Source organism: Chelonoidis abingdonii, chromosome 3 (assembly GCF_003597395.2).
Source record: "Chelonoidis abingdonii isolate Lonesome George chromosome 3, CheloAbing_2.0, whole genome shotgun sequence".
Taxonomy (NCBI): Eukaryota; Metazoa; Chordata; order Testudines; family Testudinidae; genus Chelonoidis; species Chelonoidis abingdonii.
This window is the reverse complement of record NC_133771.1, coordinates 38,759,989-38,780,305: the sequence shown is the minus strand read 5'-3', so window position 1 is coordinate 38,780,305 and position 20,317 is coordinate 38,759,989. Positions and strand designations below refer to the sequence as shown.

At 39.8% G+C, this 20,317-nt stretch overlaps 1 protein-coding gene across 1 annotated transcript in view; it reads left to right on the top strand.

Annotated features, from left to right (window-relative positions):
* The window catches only part of SNTG2 (syntrophin gamma 2), a 534,493-nt gene that overhangs the window by 406,637 nt on the left and 107,539 nt on the right, over nt 1-20,317 (top strand). The window contains exons 10-11 of the mRNA XM_075063695.1: nt 5,936-6,065; nt 11,648-11,686. Of these exons, the coding sequence (XP_074919796.1) occupies nt 5,936-6,065; nt 11,648-11,686 (169 nt within the window). The remainder of the gene's footprint in view (nt 1-5,935; nt 6,066-11,647; nt 11,687-20,317) is intronic.

The following is a 20,317-nucleotide window of genomic DNA, read 5'->3' as shown; positions in this document are numbered from 1 at the left end:
GAGGATTAATGTCGAACATTCAGCAGAAAAACACTGTCCTAAGTGAGCAACAAGCACATATGTGTATGCTTTCCAGTGCTGAAAGCATTTACATCTTTTATATGCCATTTCTCTTTTATGTACCCGACAAACAAAATATACTCTCCTGGATCACTCACTTAGAAAATTCATCTAATTTATCAGATGATTGTTCAGTAGATTATAGAAAACTTCTCATATAGTGGACATAGTTATAAAGCTACCTTCTGCCTTGTAACCGGTAGGTAAAATATTATTAATGATATACCCCCATTATAACTGAAGGGAATAGGTACTCATACCAGTAACATCATTGCTCCCAGTACAAAGGAAGACGCTTGAATTGTTCCCTCTGCTTGATGTTTACATGTGGAAATTGGAAATAGTGTAAACAAGAAGGAAAAGCATACAAAATGAGTGAATTCAATTACTGAGTCAATCTTTAACTTTAAAAACAATACCAATGAAGAAAAGAATCATGTCCCACACACTAAATTTTTGTAGGGTTGCCCCGACTGCTCTGTTTCCATTGAGTTACTGGTTGTATTTGGAATAAACAATTTTCAATAATCTCACCCTTAACTGAAGACCATAAATAGACCCTCATCAGGTTCTCCCTTTTGGGTTCTGAGACCAATTTTCCTTACTCTGAAAGGTGAAGATTTAGTATGTGTTCAAGGCCACAGTATGATGGCTGTATATTACACCATGACTTTGGTAACAAAACAAATAATAAAAAAAAATTCCCCTATGAAATATCTACCCAAGCCAATCTGTTACTGAGTGAACTTTTTCTATGACTTTTGGCATGTTCAGAGTACTGAAATACAGAGTATAGGAAGTGATCTGCGTTTTTGAGTGGCGTTAAACTATTAGCTAGTATTATTAAATGATTGAAAACACTTTTATTTTAAAATAAAATATATTTTGTTTCAATAATGTGACCAATGATTTTTCTATAAAATCATATTTGTGTTTTGACACAGTCATGACATAGCCCTCATTAGCCATGGCAAACAAGCATCGCTGGTCATTTCCCAGAATTAAGAAGTGATGCAAAATTCAGATTACCGAAAAAGAAGCGGAATTTAACTTTCATTTATGGAGAAATGAAGTAATACAGATGCCCTACTAGAAAGCTTCTCTGGAAACTCCCAATCTAATCCTGTCATAATCCACACTGATGTACATAAAAAATCAGTCAAAAGCTACATACACTAATAGGACCAAGTTTCTAGATATTGTTATAAGCAAAGGAGGCACCAAAATCTGATACCAAAACACAGCAAGGAAAACTGGCTTGACCGCTGAACAGAACCCCAGTTTAATCTAGTCTGTCTATTTCTAATTGTGTAGTGGAAAACTTTAAATGGAGGAAATAGCTGCTGTTAGACAAGCATTCAGATTTGTATTAAGGATAGATAATATTAGAGTAAATTAAAAGGACATGTGTGATAAATCCTCTGTCCCAAATCTGGACCTTAGCATCCAAAATTTGGGGGCTTAACATGAAACTCCCCCCAAGCTTATACCCAGCTTGGCTCTGATCTCGCTGCCACCAACCAGGATTCAGTGCCTGGTACACTGAAGCCCCCCAAAATCGTCCCTGGGGGACCCCCCAAGACCCAGAACCCCGGGTCTCCTATCTCAAACGGGAAAACAAGTTCCTCCCCCTTGTCTCCTCATTATCTGATCCCCAGCTTCCCTCCCTGGTGAGGCTGGGCGATGCAGTAATTAGCTCCTTGAATACAAAACAAGAGGCCATCAACCTCTCCCTAAGGCGAAGCATTCAAAACTAGTAAAGCTAACATTGAAGAGATTTTCCACTCCCCCTTCCCTGTAGCCTAACCAGAGAAAAACCAAAAACCTCAACCAGGTTTTTAAAAAGAAACTTTATATAAAAAGAAGAGAAAATACAGAAAAATATAACCCACTGCATTAAGATGTCAATTACAGGCTCTTGCTTATAAGAATTAGGAATACACGTCTGATTCAAAAAATAGCCAATTTAACCAGTCCAGCAATTACACACATGTAAATACACTTACAATATCAACCTATTGCTTTCCTTTGTACTCACACTTGGTAACAGAAGATTAGAAGAAGCTTGGAGATAGAAGGAAAGTGCTCTTCACCACAGCCGGAGAAAAAAAGACACCAAGTTCCTTTCCTCCCAGACTTTAAAAAAATCAGTGTCTCCTGATTGGTCCTCTGGTCAGGTGCTTGATTCCCCCTGTCCAACCTTACAGGTAAAGAAAATTAACCCTTACCTATCTACTTATGACAACATGACTATTTCAAACACAGCAGGCACCAGCCTTAGAAACCTTGGATGTCATCTACTGAGATCCTGGCCCTCAGAAGGGTTGGAATTCAGACCTTTCCCTGACAGCTGGTTTCCCAGTGACTTCTGATCTGAGAGCATGGCTACACTTACATTTTTGCAGCGCTGGTAGTTACAGCTGTGGTTGTACAGCTGTGTAGGGCCAGCGCTGCAGTGTGGCCACATTTGCAGCATTTGCAGCGCTGTTGGGAGTGGGCATGTGGGCAGCTATCCAGCGTTCAAGTGGCGCAATGTGCTTTTCAAAAGAGGTGGGTGAGGTGGAGTGTGACAGGGAGCTTGCGGAAGACAGAGAGAGTGATTTTGGAGCAGACACTGTGACAGCTCCCTGCCTTGCAAGTTCAAAAGAGGGGGGGTGGAGTGTGACAGGAGCGTCGGGGAGACAGAGAGAGTGGATTTTTGGAGCAGACACTGTGTGACAGCTCCCTGCCTTGCAAATTATGGCCATTTCCCCCACCCCTCTCTCAATCACTCTTAAATGTAAAAAGGCTTCAGACCAGATAAGCAGCTTCTCTGATGACTCCCTCCCCCCCACCCCCGCCGTGCTGTTTGTCTCCTCAAGCAAACAGCTGTGAAACATTCCAAAGCCTCGGCTCGCTGGCTTGCTGCAGCAAAAAGCAGCTGTGTTTGTTTTTTAGATAAGTATCTCCGGGAGTACCTCCCGTTTGTTGTATACAGGAATTGTGGGACACCTCCTAATACCCTGGAGGCCAATAACAGCACTGGTGAGTGTCCACACCTGATGAGCAGTGCTGCATCAGCAGCGCTGGGCATTCGCTACACCCGTAGCGGACCAGGTGTACAGCCAGCGCTGCAGGAAGGGAGTTGCAGCGCTGGCTGAGCTCTGTAAGTGTGACACCTGGTAAGTTGCAGCACTGTAACCCCCTCACCAGCGCTGCAACTTGCAAGTGTAGCGAAGCCCTGAGTTCAAATGAGCCTTTCTGTTTATGATTGTTGGTCCTTTAAATCTGGGGAAGGCAAGTAGCTTCAGTGACCATTTTGCATCTAATTAATACAAGCTCAGTTGGGAAATATTCATCTGGGAAATGAATATTCATACCTTTGATTATGTTCTCTCTGTCCTTCTCTTTCTGTAATCTCCTATCTAATAATACTATCCAGTACTTTTATAGAGTTTTCACCAGTAGATTTCAAAGTGCTCTACAAAGGGAGGTAAGTATCATTATCTCCATTTTACAGATGGGGAAAATGAGACATAATGTGGTGAAGTTACCTGCCTACCAGACCAGTGGCAATGTCGGGAATAGTAACCATGTCTCCTGAATCCCTGTCCAGTGCTCTGTTCACTGGGCCAGACTGCCTCTAAGTGGATCTAATTTTATGAAAATAATTGTACTGTACTCTTGAAGTGTTTTGCAAAATAACTGAAAAGCAAAAAACACATTTTCCCCCTCCTTTTCACCTTAATTTCTTCTCTGGCTCCTCTTTCCATATCCACGTTCTATATTCTTTACTGCTCAACAGTTACTTTGTGTAAGACAAGAGAATTAATTGTCAAGATTAATCAATTGTCAAGATGGAAGCTGCAATCATTCTCAACTTAGCAAAATCATTAGCTGTTAACATTGAAGAAATGCAAAATACTTGGCAGCAATAACTTATTAATTTCACAGTGAGAGTGGATAGCCTTTGGGAGCAGCTTGAGGGTAGAGAACAGCTGGTGGCTACAGTACAGGGCTCAAACATTACTGTGCAGAAATGCTTGCAGTCATTCGAAGATAAAGTTATGATCTGGGAGAAAATAATGAAGATGATGAAAAAGGTAATAGACACAAGAAGATAAGGATAATTGGACTGCCCGAGGGAACAGAAAGCCAAGATCTTATGGAGTTCTTTTTCTGGCTACAAAATACTTGAAATCTGGGAAAAGGGGACAGATTCAAAATAGAAAGAGCAGGCTTTTGTATTTTGGCAAGGCTGGCATGCGCCCGAGATCAATAATTGTTGAACTTCATAACTATAGTGACAGAGAGCTGCAGCTATTAAAATTAAAAATGTTACATACTAAAGGGCAAATATATCCTTCTTCCAAGACTTTTCTCCACATCTGCAGCACCACTGTTTTCCCTGTGCCACCTACACAAAACAGAAATATGGTCGTTCTCATTCAATTCAACTTTCCCTAAAACACAGACATAAAAGATTAGACTCTCTCAACTTGATCCTCCTGACAGAGCTAAAGAAGAAATGCTAGTATGCTACAGTGATAGATATATTAGAGATGTGTGGATGTGTGGCCTCTCAGAGCCAATGATGCTATATCTGACCTAAGTTCTTTGCGGGTAATCATGCAGTGCAAGTCTTTCAAAATCTGTCTTCAGCCTCTTCTACTGGGCAGCATAAATTTCATGTCCCTCAGTTACATCATTTACGTGTGATGCATTCAGTGATTGTTCCTTTCTGGTCAAGAAAACTTTGTCATGCCAAAGTACGTAAAATTCCATAAGTTGACTCATCTGTTGAAGTGGAGACTTCCACGTGATATGGAGGGTTTTATCTTTAGTTTGTCTCAGATGAGTGTCATGAGCTTGTGTAGAGTGATTTAAAGCGGGTGTGTAAAGTTCTTATACGTCTTGGTAAAGTCACAATATCTACTGAGTGTAAAGCAGTGACACACAATCTTTATCAGCCAAATAGCTATTTTTGTTTGTGAACACAGTCTCCTAGGTAGAGAAGAATGTAACATGTTTGTTTAGTCTGGTCTACCTTTTCAACGGTGGCTAGTGATTTGGGTTGCTTCGGTTTTTGGGTGCTCATATTGAGATCCTTTGAAGAAATATAAAGTATTTGGATTTTCATACACATTAAATGAGCTCTAAAGGATGATTGCTTGTAATTTTTTTAAACGATAGCACTTCAAGAAATTAAAAATAGATGATATTTGCTTTGTGACTTGTTGTACATTTTTAGAGTATCAAACATTTATTTTGGTGGCAAGAGGTTGCACAATTGTTTACTTAGATTTAGTTGATGCATCCTTAATAAAATATCTTAAGCTTAGTGTTTATATACATATAATTATACAACAATAAGGGCTGGTTTACACTGTAGGGGGGATCAAACTAAGATATGCAGCTTCAGCTACGCTATTCGCTATTCACTATTTGTGTAGCTGGTCGAAGTATCTTAGTTCAACTTACCTGGCCATCCTCATGGCAGTGAGTCGATTGCCGCAGCTTCCCCGTCGACGCTGCTTACTCCTCCTGCTGAGGTGGAGTACGGGCGTCGATTCACGGATAGATTTATAGCATCTAGACGAGATGCAGTAAATCAATCCCTGATTGATCGATTACTACCCGCCAATCCGGCAGGTAGTATAGGCATACCCTAAGTGAATAAGTAATCAAACATGTAAACGTTGATAAAGTTAAACCATTTACTGTGTTTGTGTTTCCTGATACTGTAGTAGGTTATTATTCCCCTTTTCTGTTGCTTTTCTCTCTGTTTGTAATTTTGAAAAATGAAACTTGTAAAAGGTTCCAAAGATCAGATGAAGATTGAGTACTATTGGATTGTTTATGAAAACTTTGTTGTATATATATTTTTTGACTGCAGATCTAATGCATTTGAAGTGCTTGCACTCGATGGAGTTAGTACTGGGATACTTCAGTTTTATACAGCGCAGGAGTGTGCTGACTGGCTGAGAGCATTATCAACTAACATCTCTGATTTGACACTTCAAAATGTATGTTACTTTCTGCATATTTTCCTTCATTTGCTATATTTAAATTATTTTTAATTTCCCAAGCATAGTATAATAATTTGTATATAAGGTATAATATGTAAAACAAAAGAACGAGGGGGAAGAAATGAAATTGTAGTAGCATAACACTTTACCTTGAAGTCTCCAAGAAAATACAACCTTATTTTGTAATAGAGAACAATAGAACCTCAAGGTGACTTTATTACTTTCAAAATTTTTGTAGGGCCCAATCAGAAAAGTCTTTTCATTGACTTCTTTGAGTTTTGGATGAGGCCTTAATATATTCTTTTTAAATTCTTGCAGTTAAAGTATGCTTGAAATCTGGTTTTAGAAGTGTGCATTACTTGTTTTGGAAATATGTGAAGGGAAACTTTGTAACTAAAGCAGTGTAATTTAGGGCTGGTCTATATGCAGTTTTTCTACTGCTATAATGAGTTTAGAAACTGATGTAGCTAAAGCATTACAATCCCTAGTGTGGTCCCCAGTAAAAAGGTGCTTGTATTGGAATTAAGATATTGCTGTAAATTTAAAAGTAAAGTTTGTAATGCCGGGGCTCGTGGGGCACACCTATGGGGCACACCTGCCAGGGCTCAGGGTTTTTCCCCTTTTGCCCCATGGGAGGCATCTGAAATCCTGAACCCCACCACCCTGCCAGAGGGCAGAAGCACTGAGCTCCCCTCCCCACCAATCCGTTAGGCAGAGAAGGGAGCCATGGTGGGCTCCGGGAGCTGCCCTTTAACTGTAAAAGGGTTGCATGTGGTTTGCAAGTCACGATTTGGCCATCCCTGCTATATGCCACAATATTTCATATCTCCACCAACTTTATGTTACTGATCACTAGAGTAACACAATAGTACATCTGATGTGCACATAAATTCCCATTCCTTGTTGGGAAGGTTATGATCAAATTCCCTTAACAGTCTGTGTCAGACTCACAGTCTGGGGAACATCTCAACAAGCCTGAAAATTAAGCATTGCTCTGTTGGGAATATACTTTTCTGGTTATCAGTACATACAGTGGAGTGAGAGTTCAACCAAAAAGGATCTATTTAGATGCCATACTGATGCCAGGAGACAATACTAATATCGGCAATACCAGCATAGGCCTTTCATCCCAATCAGGAACTTCAGCTAGTTGCAAAGCAGTGACCTAATTCGCAGAAACATTTTCAGCAAAGTCAAGCTGTCAGGGGACCTGGGGTGGTAATGTTATCTTTGAGTATGAAGAAGTCAGCTGTTGTCTACCAATAGCATGTGTCTGAATTATTCTGATGCTACTGTGCAGACAGTTACTTCTGAGGAGAAAGATGGAGATGAGGGGCATGAAAGAGGAACTAAAGAGTCATGATGAGGAAGAACAGGATATGGAGGAGGAGTCTACATTGACTCTTTCAGCACTACTAATTACTGCATAATCCATAATGAGCTTCATGTGAAAAGCTTGATAGTAACTATCATATTTACAAACAGAACACATGCTGCAGTTTTCCTGAAGGAGTCCTCTCCCCATCCCAGTTCTTTTGCTTTTCCCATTATCCTTTCCACCAGTGTGGCACTCTGTGCTTCATCCACTTAAGACCACTCAGAGGATTCAGGGAGCCTGGGGCAAAGTGGGGGAGTTGCGGTGCTTGTACTCACCCGACGGAGGTCTGGGTCTTCAGCGGCATTTCGGCGGCAGGGCAGGGCCTTCTGTCGCTTCATGTCTTTGGCCGCAGTGAAGGCCCCACCACCACCGAAAAGCCACCAAAGACCCAGTGTTGCCTGTGCGTTTCCACTATAGAGGCCCATTTCAAAGTACTTAAACTTTTCTCAAAATCTCAACCTCTTACCTAAAATTAGTTTGTTCTTTTTTTAAAAATTAAATAAAAAATTGCTTTGAAAACCATTGTTTCTATACCATTTTATTAAACAGCCCTAAATCCTCAGTAGAAGATTAAATAAACTTAAAATTTGGCCTCAGAATAAGGACATAATTCCTAGATCATGGATGTACCTTTCATCTGATCAGTGAACACTGGATTTGAGTAGGATGAATTATAAGAGTTTAAAAATTTATCCTTTATACTTCTATATTGGATGATAAGTGATAGCATTATATAACCCACAATTCCACTGACAATTTATATGTATGTGTATATAGAGTAAGGTGAAACTCCCATTGAGCAGATAACATCTCATGTTTTCAATATATGCACAAGTGTGCCAAACAAAGCACAATGAAATTTCAGGTGTACTAGGCAGAGGATTATGGAATATAATCTGTGAAACTGCATATGAATGGAGACAGGAGACAAGGAATCTTGCTTTCCTACCCACACTAGGTGTTGTGTATGTGGATTAAGGCTGGTCCTTGAAAAAAATCCTGACTCCTTCTATAAACCATGAAAATCGCACATGGAATAAGACAAAGATTTCTGCCTCATGGATTGCACCTTATGCATTACACAGTGTTCTGCTGCTGTCTAGCAAGTAGTAGCACATGAGAGTAGACAACTAGATGCTTCCCCACCCCTACCCCCACCACCTGCAAAAAGTTGAAGAATTGCATTATAAATAAAGGAAACATTGTATTGGAACAGAAGCTCATTTATCTCATTTTATTAAAGTGGACAAATTTAGTCAAACTACTCATTAAAGTGCTATTCTGCAGCTATTATTTTATCATATTTTAACTAGTGCATGGAATGTCTTTGCGTCTTTATTTTTTTATAAACATGAATTCCATATAGAAAAAAACTATATTAAAAAAAGAGGTTGCAAAAGGAAGCACTCAGAAGTCAGGAAGTGACGAAGATAAGGTTGCATGTGCAACCATGAACTTCCCCCAATATGAATGCATTAAAATATAGTAATTATATGATCACTTAATCATTCCCTGTGTCACTTCATTCTTTGGGTAGTGAACTGGGCTAGGGTCCAAAGAATCCTTCCTTATTCATTGTACTAATTGTATGGTATGTCATGCATGAGGCTGTTGTCCACAGTATTGATCCATGGTACTGATCTAATGTATTATACAAATACATTAGAAGCAAGAAGAAGACCAAGGACAGAGTAGGTCTGTAATTCAACGAGGGGAGGAAAGACAATAACAGAATATGTGAAAATGGCGGAGATGCTTAATGACTTCTTTGTTTCAGTTTTCACCAAGAAGGTTGGTGGCACATCTAACATAGTGACTGCCAGTGAAAATGAGATAGGATCAGAATCTAAAATAGGAAAGAAAAAGTCAAAAATTACTTAGACAAGTTAGATGTCTTCAAATCACCAGGGCCTGATGAAATACGTCCTAAAATACTCAAGGAGCTGATTGAGGAGATATCTGAGCCATTAGCAATTATCTTTGAAAAGTCATGGTAGACAGGAGACATTCCAGAAGACTGGTAAAGGGTAAATATAGTGCCTATCTATAAGAAGACAAAAATAAGACAACCTGGGGAATTACAAACCAGTCAGCTTAACTTCTGTACCTGGAAAGATAATGGAGCAAATAATTAAGCAATCAATTTGCAAACACCTAGAAGATAATAAGGTGATAAAGTCAGCATGGATTTGTCAAGAACAATCATGTCAAACCAACCTGACAGCTTTCTTTGACAAGCTTTGTGGATGGGGAGAAGCAGTAGATGTGGTATATCTTGACTTTAGTAAGGCTTTTGATACTGTCTTACATGACCGTCTCATATACAAACTAGGAAAATACAATCTAGATGGAGCTACTATAAGGTGGTTGCATATCTGGTTGGAAAATCATTCCCAGAGAGTAGTTATCAGTGGTTCACAGTCATGCTGGAAGAACATAATGAGTGAAGTCCCACAAGGATCGGTTCTGGATCCGGTTCTGTTCAATATCTTCATCAATGATTTAGATAATAGCATAGACAGTACACTTATAAAGTTTGCAACTGATACCAGGCTGGGAGGGTTGCAAGTGCTTTTGAGGATAAGATTAAAATTCAAAATGATCTGGACAAACTGGAGAAACGGTCTGAAGTAAATAGGATGAAATTCAGTAAGGACAAATGCAAAGTACTTCACTTAGGAAGGAAAAATCAGTTGCTCACATACAAAATGGGAAATGGCTGCCTAGGAAGGAGTACTGCAGAAAGGGATCTGGGGGTCATAGTGGATCACAAGCTAAATATGAGTCAACAGTGTAATGTTGTTGCAAAAAAAGCAAACATCATACTGGGATTTATTAGCATGAGTATGGTAAGGAAGACACGAGAAGTAATTTTTCTGCTCCGCTCCGCGCTGATTAGGCCTTAATGGGAGTATTGTGTCTAGGTCTGGGTGCCACATTTCAGGAAGGATGTGGACAAATTGAAGAAAGTCCAGAGAAGAGCAACAAAAATGATTGAAGGTCTAGAAAACATGACCTATGAGGGAAAATTGAAAAAAAAAATGGGTTTGTTTAGTCTAGAGAAGAGAAGACTGAAAGGGGACATGATAACAGTTTTCAAGTACATAAAAGGTTGTTACAAGGACGAGGGAGAAAAAATGTTGTTCTTAACCTCTGAGGATAGGACAAGAAGCAATGGGCTTAAATTGTAGCAAGGGTGATTTAGGTTGGACATTAGGAAAAACTTCATAACTGTCAGAGTGGTTAAGCACTGAAATAAATTGCCTAGAGAGGTTGTGGAATCTCCATCATTGGAGATTGTTAAGAGCATGTTGGAGAAACACCTGTTAGGGATGGTCTAGATAATACTTACACCTGCCTTGAGTGCAGAGGACAGGACTAGATGACCTCTCGAGGTCCCTTCCAGTTCTATGATTCTATGGTACACCTTGCCATGAGCACATCCGAATTGCTATAAAATAAAAATTACAGTAATGATTTTTCTTCCTTCTCAGTCTGTAGGAGAAGTAGGTTGATTAGTTTATAGGAATCTTACACTCAGGGCAGTGAACTGAGGTCCAGGAGATTAGGTTCTGTTCCTACAACTACTGCAGTCTACATGTGCAATTTTGGACTAGTCACTTAATCTCTCTGTATTTAAGTTCTGTTTCTGCAATATAGGAGTAATTATATTTTATTTAAAAGGAGTGAAATCTATCACAAGTGTCAGGGAGACACAGAAAAGTCTAAATTAACAAAATCCATATTCGGTGCAGTCAGTTGAATGTTATATGGCAAGAGAGATGTGCAGCTTCACATTGAACAATGATCTAAAAAGAAATATTGGACAACTGCCTTCATCTCTGACCCATTCCAAATTGTGCACTGAGGCAAAACACTTAAGCACATTCTTAACTTCAAAGTTCTTAAACTCTGTTGAATTGGGGTGCAAGTGAGGAAGGTAATATGTATTTAAAGAGTGCATTTTAACACCGTCACATGAGGGGCAGAGCTAAATTTATATAGGCAATCTTAATTTTGTCAGTTCCTGACTTCTGAGGGCTTCATTTTGCCACCTTCATTTTCTTTTAACCTTGTATTTTTGTATAGAAATGTTTATAAATGTGTATTAAATATGTCCTTGATAGTGAAATAATATGACAAATGATAGCATCAATATATTAACCAGTCTGACTATTCTTTAATCTCTGTTTTTCTGCAGATGAAAATGGCAAATAAATGCTGCTCTCTATCAGACCAGGTAAGATTTTAATTGCATTGTCCATAAATATTTACCATTAATTTAATCTCTTTAAAAATTACTGGAAAAAAAATCTGCCTCCGTGCAGTTGCTTTAGGATGCAAAAAGTTTGGAGCTACATGTAGACAGATACTCAGTTTGTAAGTTCTAAATATACATTTTCTTTAGGTAAAACAGGTTTTAGATTCTGAGGGGCCCTACTTAACATTAAAGAATCTCATTAATTCACACTAGTAACTAAAAGCATCTATTGCAGATTAACCCAGTTTGTAAATTAGAAAGTAAGAACAAACATAATAGTAAAAAGTAAGGATACTCCATTACAAATGCACTCTGTTCATTTACTTTGAAAAGTATAATTTTAGTTTTCCTCCACAATTGTAAGAGTCTAGCAAGTGAATTGCATTCTGTTTTATACAAATAATGAAATCTTAGTAATATGATCTATCATTGCAGCAGCCTGCTATTAAATCCTTGCTGAGAAATGGGGAGAGACCACTTTTTGTTTTTATGAGTTGTTTTATGGGTTTTTAAATTGGTGAAGTGAGAATTAGCCAGGTTATGCTTCTAGAATAGAAATGATGTTCATAAACTGAACTGTACTGCAATCAAAGGCTGATTCTAAAATCATTCTAAAACTTGTTTAGAGTCAAACATAAGTTTATTATGTAATTAACAGCTCACACATTAGTTCATCTCTTACTTTGTTTTGTTATCTTGTTTGTAAAATCTTGTTGGGAGATTTATAGCAACTTTTAAGTGGTTTATCAAATTTCTAACCCACTAGCAAGTTTTGTATCTAGGAAACCACTTCACTTTTCTTATAGGAGAATCAATGTTATGCAGAATTAAATGACTCGAGAACTATTAAAGAATTTTAAGTGCAATAGAGAATGAGTCCAAAAGTTACATCAAAAACAAAATGAATGGATATTCCATTGAAATTTTAGTTTCTCACATAGTTCTTCCTCAGGAAACAGCCTCATATGAATAAAATATATAATTAAGAATAGCAAAAAAAATCATTGAAACTAGATGTCCGTTGCTAGATTATCTCTTGATTACTGATATTAAAGCAAATATTTGCAGACAAGAATATGCATCTTAAGACTCATTTTTGAAGTACTGCTATTTATTTAAATGACAATCCAATAAGGGTTGATGAGAGATATTCTGTATAGTTGGTTTGCCTGCCTGTGGTACTGTATCAGTAACAAGTACTACTGATAATGTAATTTGTGCTCCCATTGGTACCTAATGCACTTGAGAAGCACCTTTATGGATATGTGTGGATGCTAAAATCAAGCATAGGCTGAATAGTATCTGTTTTATAACTTACTATGTGAAAGGTTGAATAAGAAATTCTGTTTGTATTTTATTAATTAGCAAAGGGGCAAATCTTGGACACTGCCTGTGTATGAAATTTCCATTGAAATCAACAGGAGTTTCGCTGAAGGAGGGTTTTCAGGATTCGGTGCAAATGCTCTAGTTCAAGATATTAAATGGATAAGGACAATGAGGCAGAGTTAAGGATGAGCTTTTCCCCTTAATTCCTGACTTTTGCAAGTGATTTATTTCTTAATTTTAATGTTGCATCAATATGAATTTAGTATATATACCTTTGTTTTTCAAAAGAAATACTTGTCTCTGCAATATTTGATAGAGCAATGCTGTTTCCATTCAAGATACCAAACATATTATAAGAAACTAAATCAGAATATTAATTTCAGAAACAGCAAAAGCTAATGTATGCCTATAAATGATTCTGCTGGGGAAGGTACTGTGCAAAAAGGGGGAAAAAATAAAGATTATATAGAACCTGGCAAGGTGAAGTGAATAAAAGAACAACAATATGACTTTGAAATGTCCTATGAAATTGTGCCCTAAAGAAATGTTCAACCAAATATGAAACTCTTATGTTCTTTCACCAGGGAATGTGGTTATTTGGACTTGGGAAAGAAAACTTTCCAGTAATAAATGAAAATGGTGGGCAGAAAAAGATTTGAGATATTTAAGATTAATGGAACCTATCAGTGCTAAACTACATAGGTTTGTGAATCTTATGGCATCTGACTGTAAAGGGGGATAAAACTTACAGGGTACATGATGAAAAAACTATTTGAGAAAGTGAAGGAGATTTGAAAAGCTACTTTGATGTGAATTTGTGAAAGGATATTTGTGTATTTTAAGGCTTAGAAATACTTACAAAAATAAGATGGACGCTTTCTGTGGAGTGAGTTTGTTTGTTCGTGAGCATGAGCATTCCTGTATAGTTAGCTAGGGTATATGGCTTTCATTTCTGTTTCATTCTGGAACCACAGTTTTCCCCATGAATTTTAAATCCCCAAGTTCATGTATCATATTATTGTCTTCTGAAGACTCTACCTATTCTTGTCCTGTCAGTGTAGGTACTCCACCTTCCTGACAGGTGGTAGCTGTGTCAATGGGAGAAACCCTCTTGTCAGCATAGAGCTCTCCACATCGGGGGGGTTAGGTCGGTATGTACTTCATCACATCTTCATTGTCATCTTCACTTTGCATTGGAACCTGAAATAAGAATTGCATCTGTGTTGAAAACCCACCAAATCTTAATGACAGCAGTTTATTCTAGACAGTCTGTGCTCATGCTAGGGTGAGACATGCCTTGGAGAGAACTGTGGTGTTGGGGACTATGCTTTTAGTGTCTGGACTTCCAGAGATGAAGTCTACGGGGGTTTTGTAGAAGCTCGTGTTGTTATTCAGTCAGTTGAAACGGGTAACAGAATAAAGCAGATCTTTTTTCTAGCACCTTAAGCACTGAAGGATCACTGAACACCACAGAGTACCAGGAGTAAAAATGAACTAAGAAAATACCTAGACTGGAAGAATGGAGCAGTTAAAAGCTCCACTCAGTGAAACTCACTTGAAACATGGGAGATAACTGGAGAAGCTTTAAAGAGCACTTTATTCTATAAATGCAAGCAATGGGTGCCAGCACAAAAGATGACAGTGAGAAGGTAGCCTTATTTCTGACAATAGCTAGTTCTGAAGCACTTGGTATGGTTAATAGTTTTCAGTTAACTTGGGTAGGGGCTAACTATGAAACTGTACTATAAAAATTTGGTGAGTACTGCACTTCATATCAAAATGAAACATGAGAGAGAGATGTTTAAACAGGGAGAACAAGAAGAAGGTGAAACCATAGAAGAATTTGTTACTGATCTGAGGCTGAAGAGCCAATCTTGCAATTTTGGGAAGCTGAGTCTCTGACAAGAGGCCAGAATGTGGCTGGGGTCTGGAATAAAATACTCAGAAATAGACTACTGGAAGAAGAAACCCTTGACAGAGCAATTAAAATTTGCCAAGCAAAGAAAGTTACACAGTGCATATGAAGGATGGACACTGCTCTGACATTATAGACATGATAGAGAATCCCAAATACTACATGAAAAGAATCATGAGGCAGAAAAACATGTGAACCTCAAAGTTGGAGTCAAGGAAAAACAGCAAATGGATTTACACACACTGTGGCAATCAAGCAGGAGTGGTGATTGAACGTTTGTCAACTCCATTGTCTTATAAAAATCCTCGGAGTTACTTCGGACCAATGGATCACCAGTAATGAGATCCTTGAAAGAACCGGCCTACAGTCTATGCAGACTATGCTAGACATTCACAGGCTTCACTGGCTAGGAAATGTGGAGCACATGCCTCAAGATCATCTGCCATACTCTATGGCCAACCTACAAACTGCCTGAGACACAGAGGAAGGCCAAGTATCAGAGGGGTAGCCGTGTTAGTCTGGATCTGTAAAAGCAGCAGAGAATCGTTCCGATAGAGTGTCAAAGTCAAGCAAAGTCTCAAGAAATTTAAGATTCCCACTGTAAACTGGAAAAATCCTGCCCACAATAGCTGAGTTTGGAGAAGCCAGGATAAGGCTGGTACAGTCACCATGAAGAGCCGTCAGAAAGCCCAGGCTGAGGCCCTCAGATGAGCCAGGAAACAAAGTATTCAGTTTCCATCTGGCAAGTGGACCTGTGACTGCTGTGGGAAGGTTTGTGGTTTGTGCATCTTTTCCCACATCATTGCTAAGAACCTCTGACAGACTAACTTCGTTTGTCTCTTTTCATCTGTCAAGATGTTGGACAGCCATGGTAATCAATGTGAGCCAAGACAATGTCTGGCATATAGGAAAAGATGCAAGAAATACAATGGACTAAATCACTTTGCAAGAGTTTGCAAACACCAGAAGAAATGCATAGCATCGACAAAGAGGACAACTGCTAGCTCAGATGAATTATCCATGGGAGCAATGGACAATGTTGCAGTGGAAGCTGAAAGCAAATTAGACATGTATTAATTTTAAATTGAATGCAGGTGCATAAGGCAGTGTGTGGCCAAAAACAGTGTAGGTAATACTAAAAGATACATCACAGGTACTGGAGGGTAAAATTCAGGTCTTACAATGGTAAACATATCACTACTAAAGATATAAGTGAACTAGATGTATGGGTAAATAACATACTGGAAAATATACAATTTGTAATAGTACCAGGGAGACGAGATTCTGTTATTGGTTAAAAATGTGTCAAGCCCTTGGTCTCATCAAGAAGGTACTCATTTTAGAGGGACGGGGGACTACAACAATTTAGGAAGAGTTTGAGGACATCTTCCAAGGGATAGAGAAATTCTCCACAGAGCACAGAATAAAATTTAAAGAACCCACTGCCCAACAATTCGTGTCCCCAAAGAGTTCCCTTTGCCTGAAAGAGGAGGCTAAAAGACCTCAATAGGCTCATTGCTCTGGGAATCATAGAGCAAGAGAAGAATTGACAGAGTGGGTAGATTTGTTGGTCATTGTCTGGAGAAAAAAGATGGAACCCTTACTTATGTAGAGATCCATAAGAATTAAAAAAAAAAATTAAAGGGAACATTTTTGTACTAAATGCAAGGGGAAAAATTTTGGGGGTATGACTGATGCTAATTATTTTTCTAGATTTAATGAATCAGCATGTTTCTGGCAGTGCCCTAAGAAAAACAGAGCATTGGGAAACCCTGCTTCAGTAAACTTAAAGACATAGGAATGGCCACACTATGTCAGACCACTGGTCCATTTAGCCCAGCATTCTGTTTTCCAGCAATGGCCAGTGCCTGATGCTTCAGAGGTAATGAAAAGAACAGGGCAATGTGTTGAGTGATTGTCCAGTCCAAACTTCTGGCAGCAAGAGGTTTAGGGACGCCCAGAACATGGAGTTGCATCCCAGAACATCTTGGCTTATAATATTTGATGGGCCTATCCTCCATGAACTTATGGAATTCTGTTTTGACCCAGTTATACTTTTGGCCTTCACTGGCAATGAGTTCCACAAGTTGACTGTGTGTTGTATGAAGAAGTACTTCCTTTTGCTTGTTTTAAACCTGCTGCCTATTAATTTCATTAGGTGAACCCTGGAGCTTGTGTTATGTGAAGGGGAAATAACTTTCCCATTCATTTTACCACACCATTCATGATTTTATAGGCCTCCTTCATATCCCCCTGTGATGATGTGCCCACCCCACATAAGGCCGGGAGGGGTTGAAGTAGCTAGCGAGTCCAATTAATTACCCAGGATGCACTTGAGACAGGGAGAAGGCCACTAAATGGAAATGGGCTCAGCTGGACAGGAACAAGAAGGGACTGCATAAAGCCCAGGAGCTGTGAGCAGCAGCAGGCTGCAAGGAGGTAGTCTATAGAGAAGAGGGAGCTTCGGCTGGCAAACCCAGAAAGTGGGGGAAGCCAGATAAGTAGGAAGAAGCCCAGGGAAACAGCAGCAGCCCAAGTGTAGAACTGTACAGACCTTGGCTTCTTGTTATAGGGTTCCTGGGCTGGAACCCAATGTAGAGTCTGGGCCTGAGTTCCCCTATCAGCCACTGGGAAGTGGTGCAGGGTATTAGAGACACTCAACAGACAGCTAGTCTTGAAGGGCTTTGACTTCCCCAGAAGGGGAGGACCTTAGTGACCTGGCTGAAGGGCCAAGCCAAGAACAAGAAGCTACAGCTCTGGGAGTGAGAGGGGCCTCAGAATGAAAAAGACAATGTGTAGAGACACCACCAGAGGAGGGCAGCACCTTGTAAGAGCTAATCCCCAGAGCTGCCAGGAGGAGCTGCCACATGCAGTGAGTGGATCCCATGACACCCCCATTAGTTGTCTCTCTTTTAAACTGAAGAGTCCTAGTCTTTTTAACCATTCCTCATATGGAAGCTCTTCCATATTCCTGATCATTTTTGTTGCTCTTCTCTGTACCTTTTCCAGTGCTAGTATATCTGGTTTGAGATGGGGTGTCAAGAACTGTATGCAGTATTCAAGGTCTGGGGATTCTGTGGACTTATATAGTAACATTATGATATTTGATACATATTTTATATGCTATTATATTATCTATTTCTTTCTCAATGGTTCCTAATATTCTGTTAGCCTCTTTTGACTGCTGCTGCACAGTATTTTCAAAGAAGTATCCACATTGGCCCCAAGATCTTTTTTGAGTAATAACAGCTAATTTAGACCCCATCATTTTATATATGTAATTGGAATTATATTTTCCAATGTGCAGTACTTTACACTTAGCAACATGGAATTTCATCTGCCATTTTGTTACCCAGTCACCCAGATTAGTGAGATTCCTTTGTAACTCTTTGCAGTCAGTTTTAGACTTAACTATCTTGAGTAATTTTTTAGTATCTGCAAATTTTGCCATCTTACTCTTCACCATTTTTGGATCATTTATGAATTTGCTGAACAGCATATGTTCCAGTACAGATCCCTGGAGGACCCTCTTTTTACCTCTCTCCATTTTTAAAACTGCCCATTTTTTCCTACACTTTGTTTCCTATCTTTAAATCAGTTACTGAGCCTTCAGAGGACCTTCCCTTTAATCCCATTACTGCTTAGTTTGCATAACAGCCTTTGATGTGGGAGTTTGTGAAAGGCTTTCTGAAAGTCCAAATGTTCTATATCAACTGGATTACCCTTGTTCACATGCTTGATGAAACCCTCAAAGAATTCTAATAGATTGGTAAGACATGATTTCCTTTTACAAAAGCCATGTCAACCCTTCACCAACATACTGTGTCATCTCTGAGCCTGCTAATTCTATTCTTTACTAAACTTTACTAGACAGCTGGATGGATTGTGTTCAGTGGCCAAGTGTCTCACCACAAAATGCAACAAATTGTTCATAGAGTAGAGGATACTAGGGTTTATATAAATTATATTTTGACTTGAGGAAAATGAACAGACACAGATGACCGGAGGACCCAGGCCTGGTCTACACTACGCGTTTAAACTGATTTTAGCAGCGTTAAACCGATTTAACGCTGTACCTGTCCACACTACGAGGCCCTTTATATCGATATAAAAGGCTCTTTAAATTGGTTTCTGTACTCCTCCCCGACGAGAGGAGTAGCGCTAAAATTGGTATTACCGTATCGGATTAGGGTCAGTGTGGCTGCAAATCGACGGTATTGGCTTCCGGGCGGTATCCCACAGTGCACCACTGTGACCACTCTGGACAGCAATCTGAACTCGGATGCTGTGGCCAGGTAAACGGGAAAAGCCCCGCGAAATTTAGATTTTCATTTCCTGTTTACCCAGTGTGGAGCTCTGATCAGCAACGGTGGCAATGCAGCCCAAATCCAAAAAGAGCTCCAGCATGGGACTTACGGCGAGATACTGCGATCTGATTGCTGTATGGAGAAACAAATTCTGTTCTTTCAAAGCTCCGTTAGAGAAACGAAATGCCAAAGCGTTTGAAAAAAAAATCTCTCTCCAGCTGCACAGTGCTGCATGACTAGCATAACGGGAAGCCAGAGACTAATGGACGCCATGGAGAGGAGAGGGGTGGTATGAGGACTCCAGCTTATCCCACAGTCCCCAGCAGTCGCTCGAAAAGTATTGCATCTGGCGGAGCTCCAATGTCTTAGGTCTCAAACACATTGTCCGGCCTGGTTCAGGGAATACTGTCAAATTTAACTCCCCTCCCACCGTGAAGAAAAAGGGAAAGAAATAGATTCGACTTCTTTCATTACCCTATGTCTACTGAATGCTGCTGTGACGTTGATGCTGCAGCAGTGAAGGCAGTATCCACTCCTTTCCCCTGCCCGTGGCAGATGGTGCAGTAGGACTGTGTAAGCCGTCCTTTTATCAACCCAGCATCTCCTGCTGGCTTCAGGTTGAGAGCTGCCGGGGCGCGCTGGGTGAAAAATAGAATGATTCTCGGTCATTACCAGTAGATGGTACAGAACGGCTGATAACCTCCCTCAATCATAGCAACTGGGGTCCTGAGCTCCAACAGCCCCCTCCCTTTCCTGTGTAAAGAAAAATTCTGTCCTGCGCTGGACTGTCATAGCCAGCGACATGCTGGCGCTTCTTCCTCCCCCCGCACCGCTTAATTCCTGCCTGGACTGTCATAGCACGTGGGAGGCTGCCTTCCCCTTCATTTATATCTCACTAACCGAAGTCACTGTTATTCTGCATGCTTTATACTGCATGACACAAATGGGGGGACACTGCCACAGTAGTCAGAAGGTTGGGGAGGAGGAAGCAAACGGCTTGGGTTTGATAGGACCCGTGCCCCCCGTGAATGCATTAGCTCATCATTTTCTGGGATCTGACAC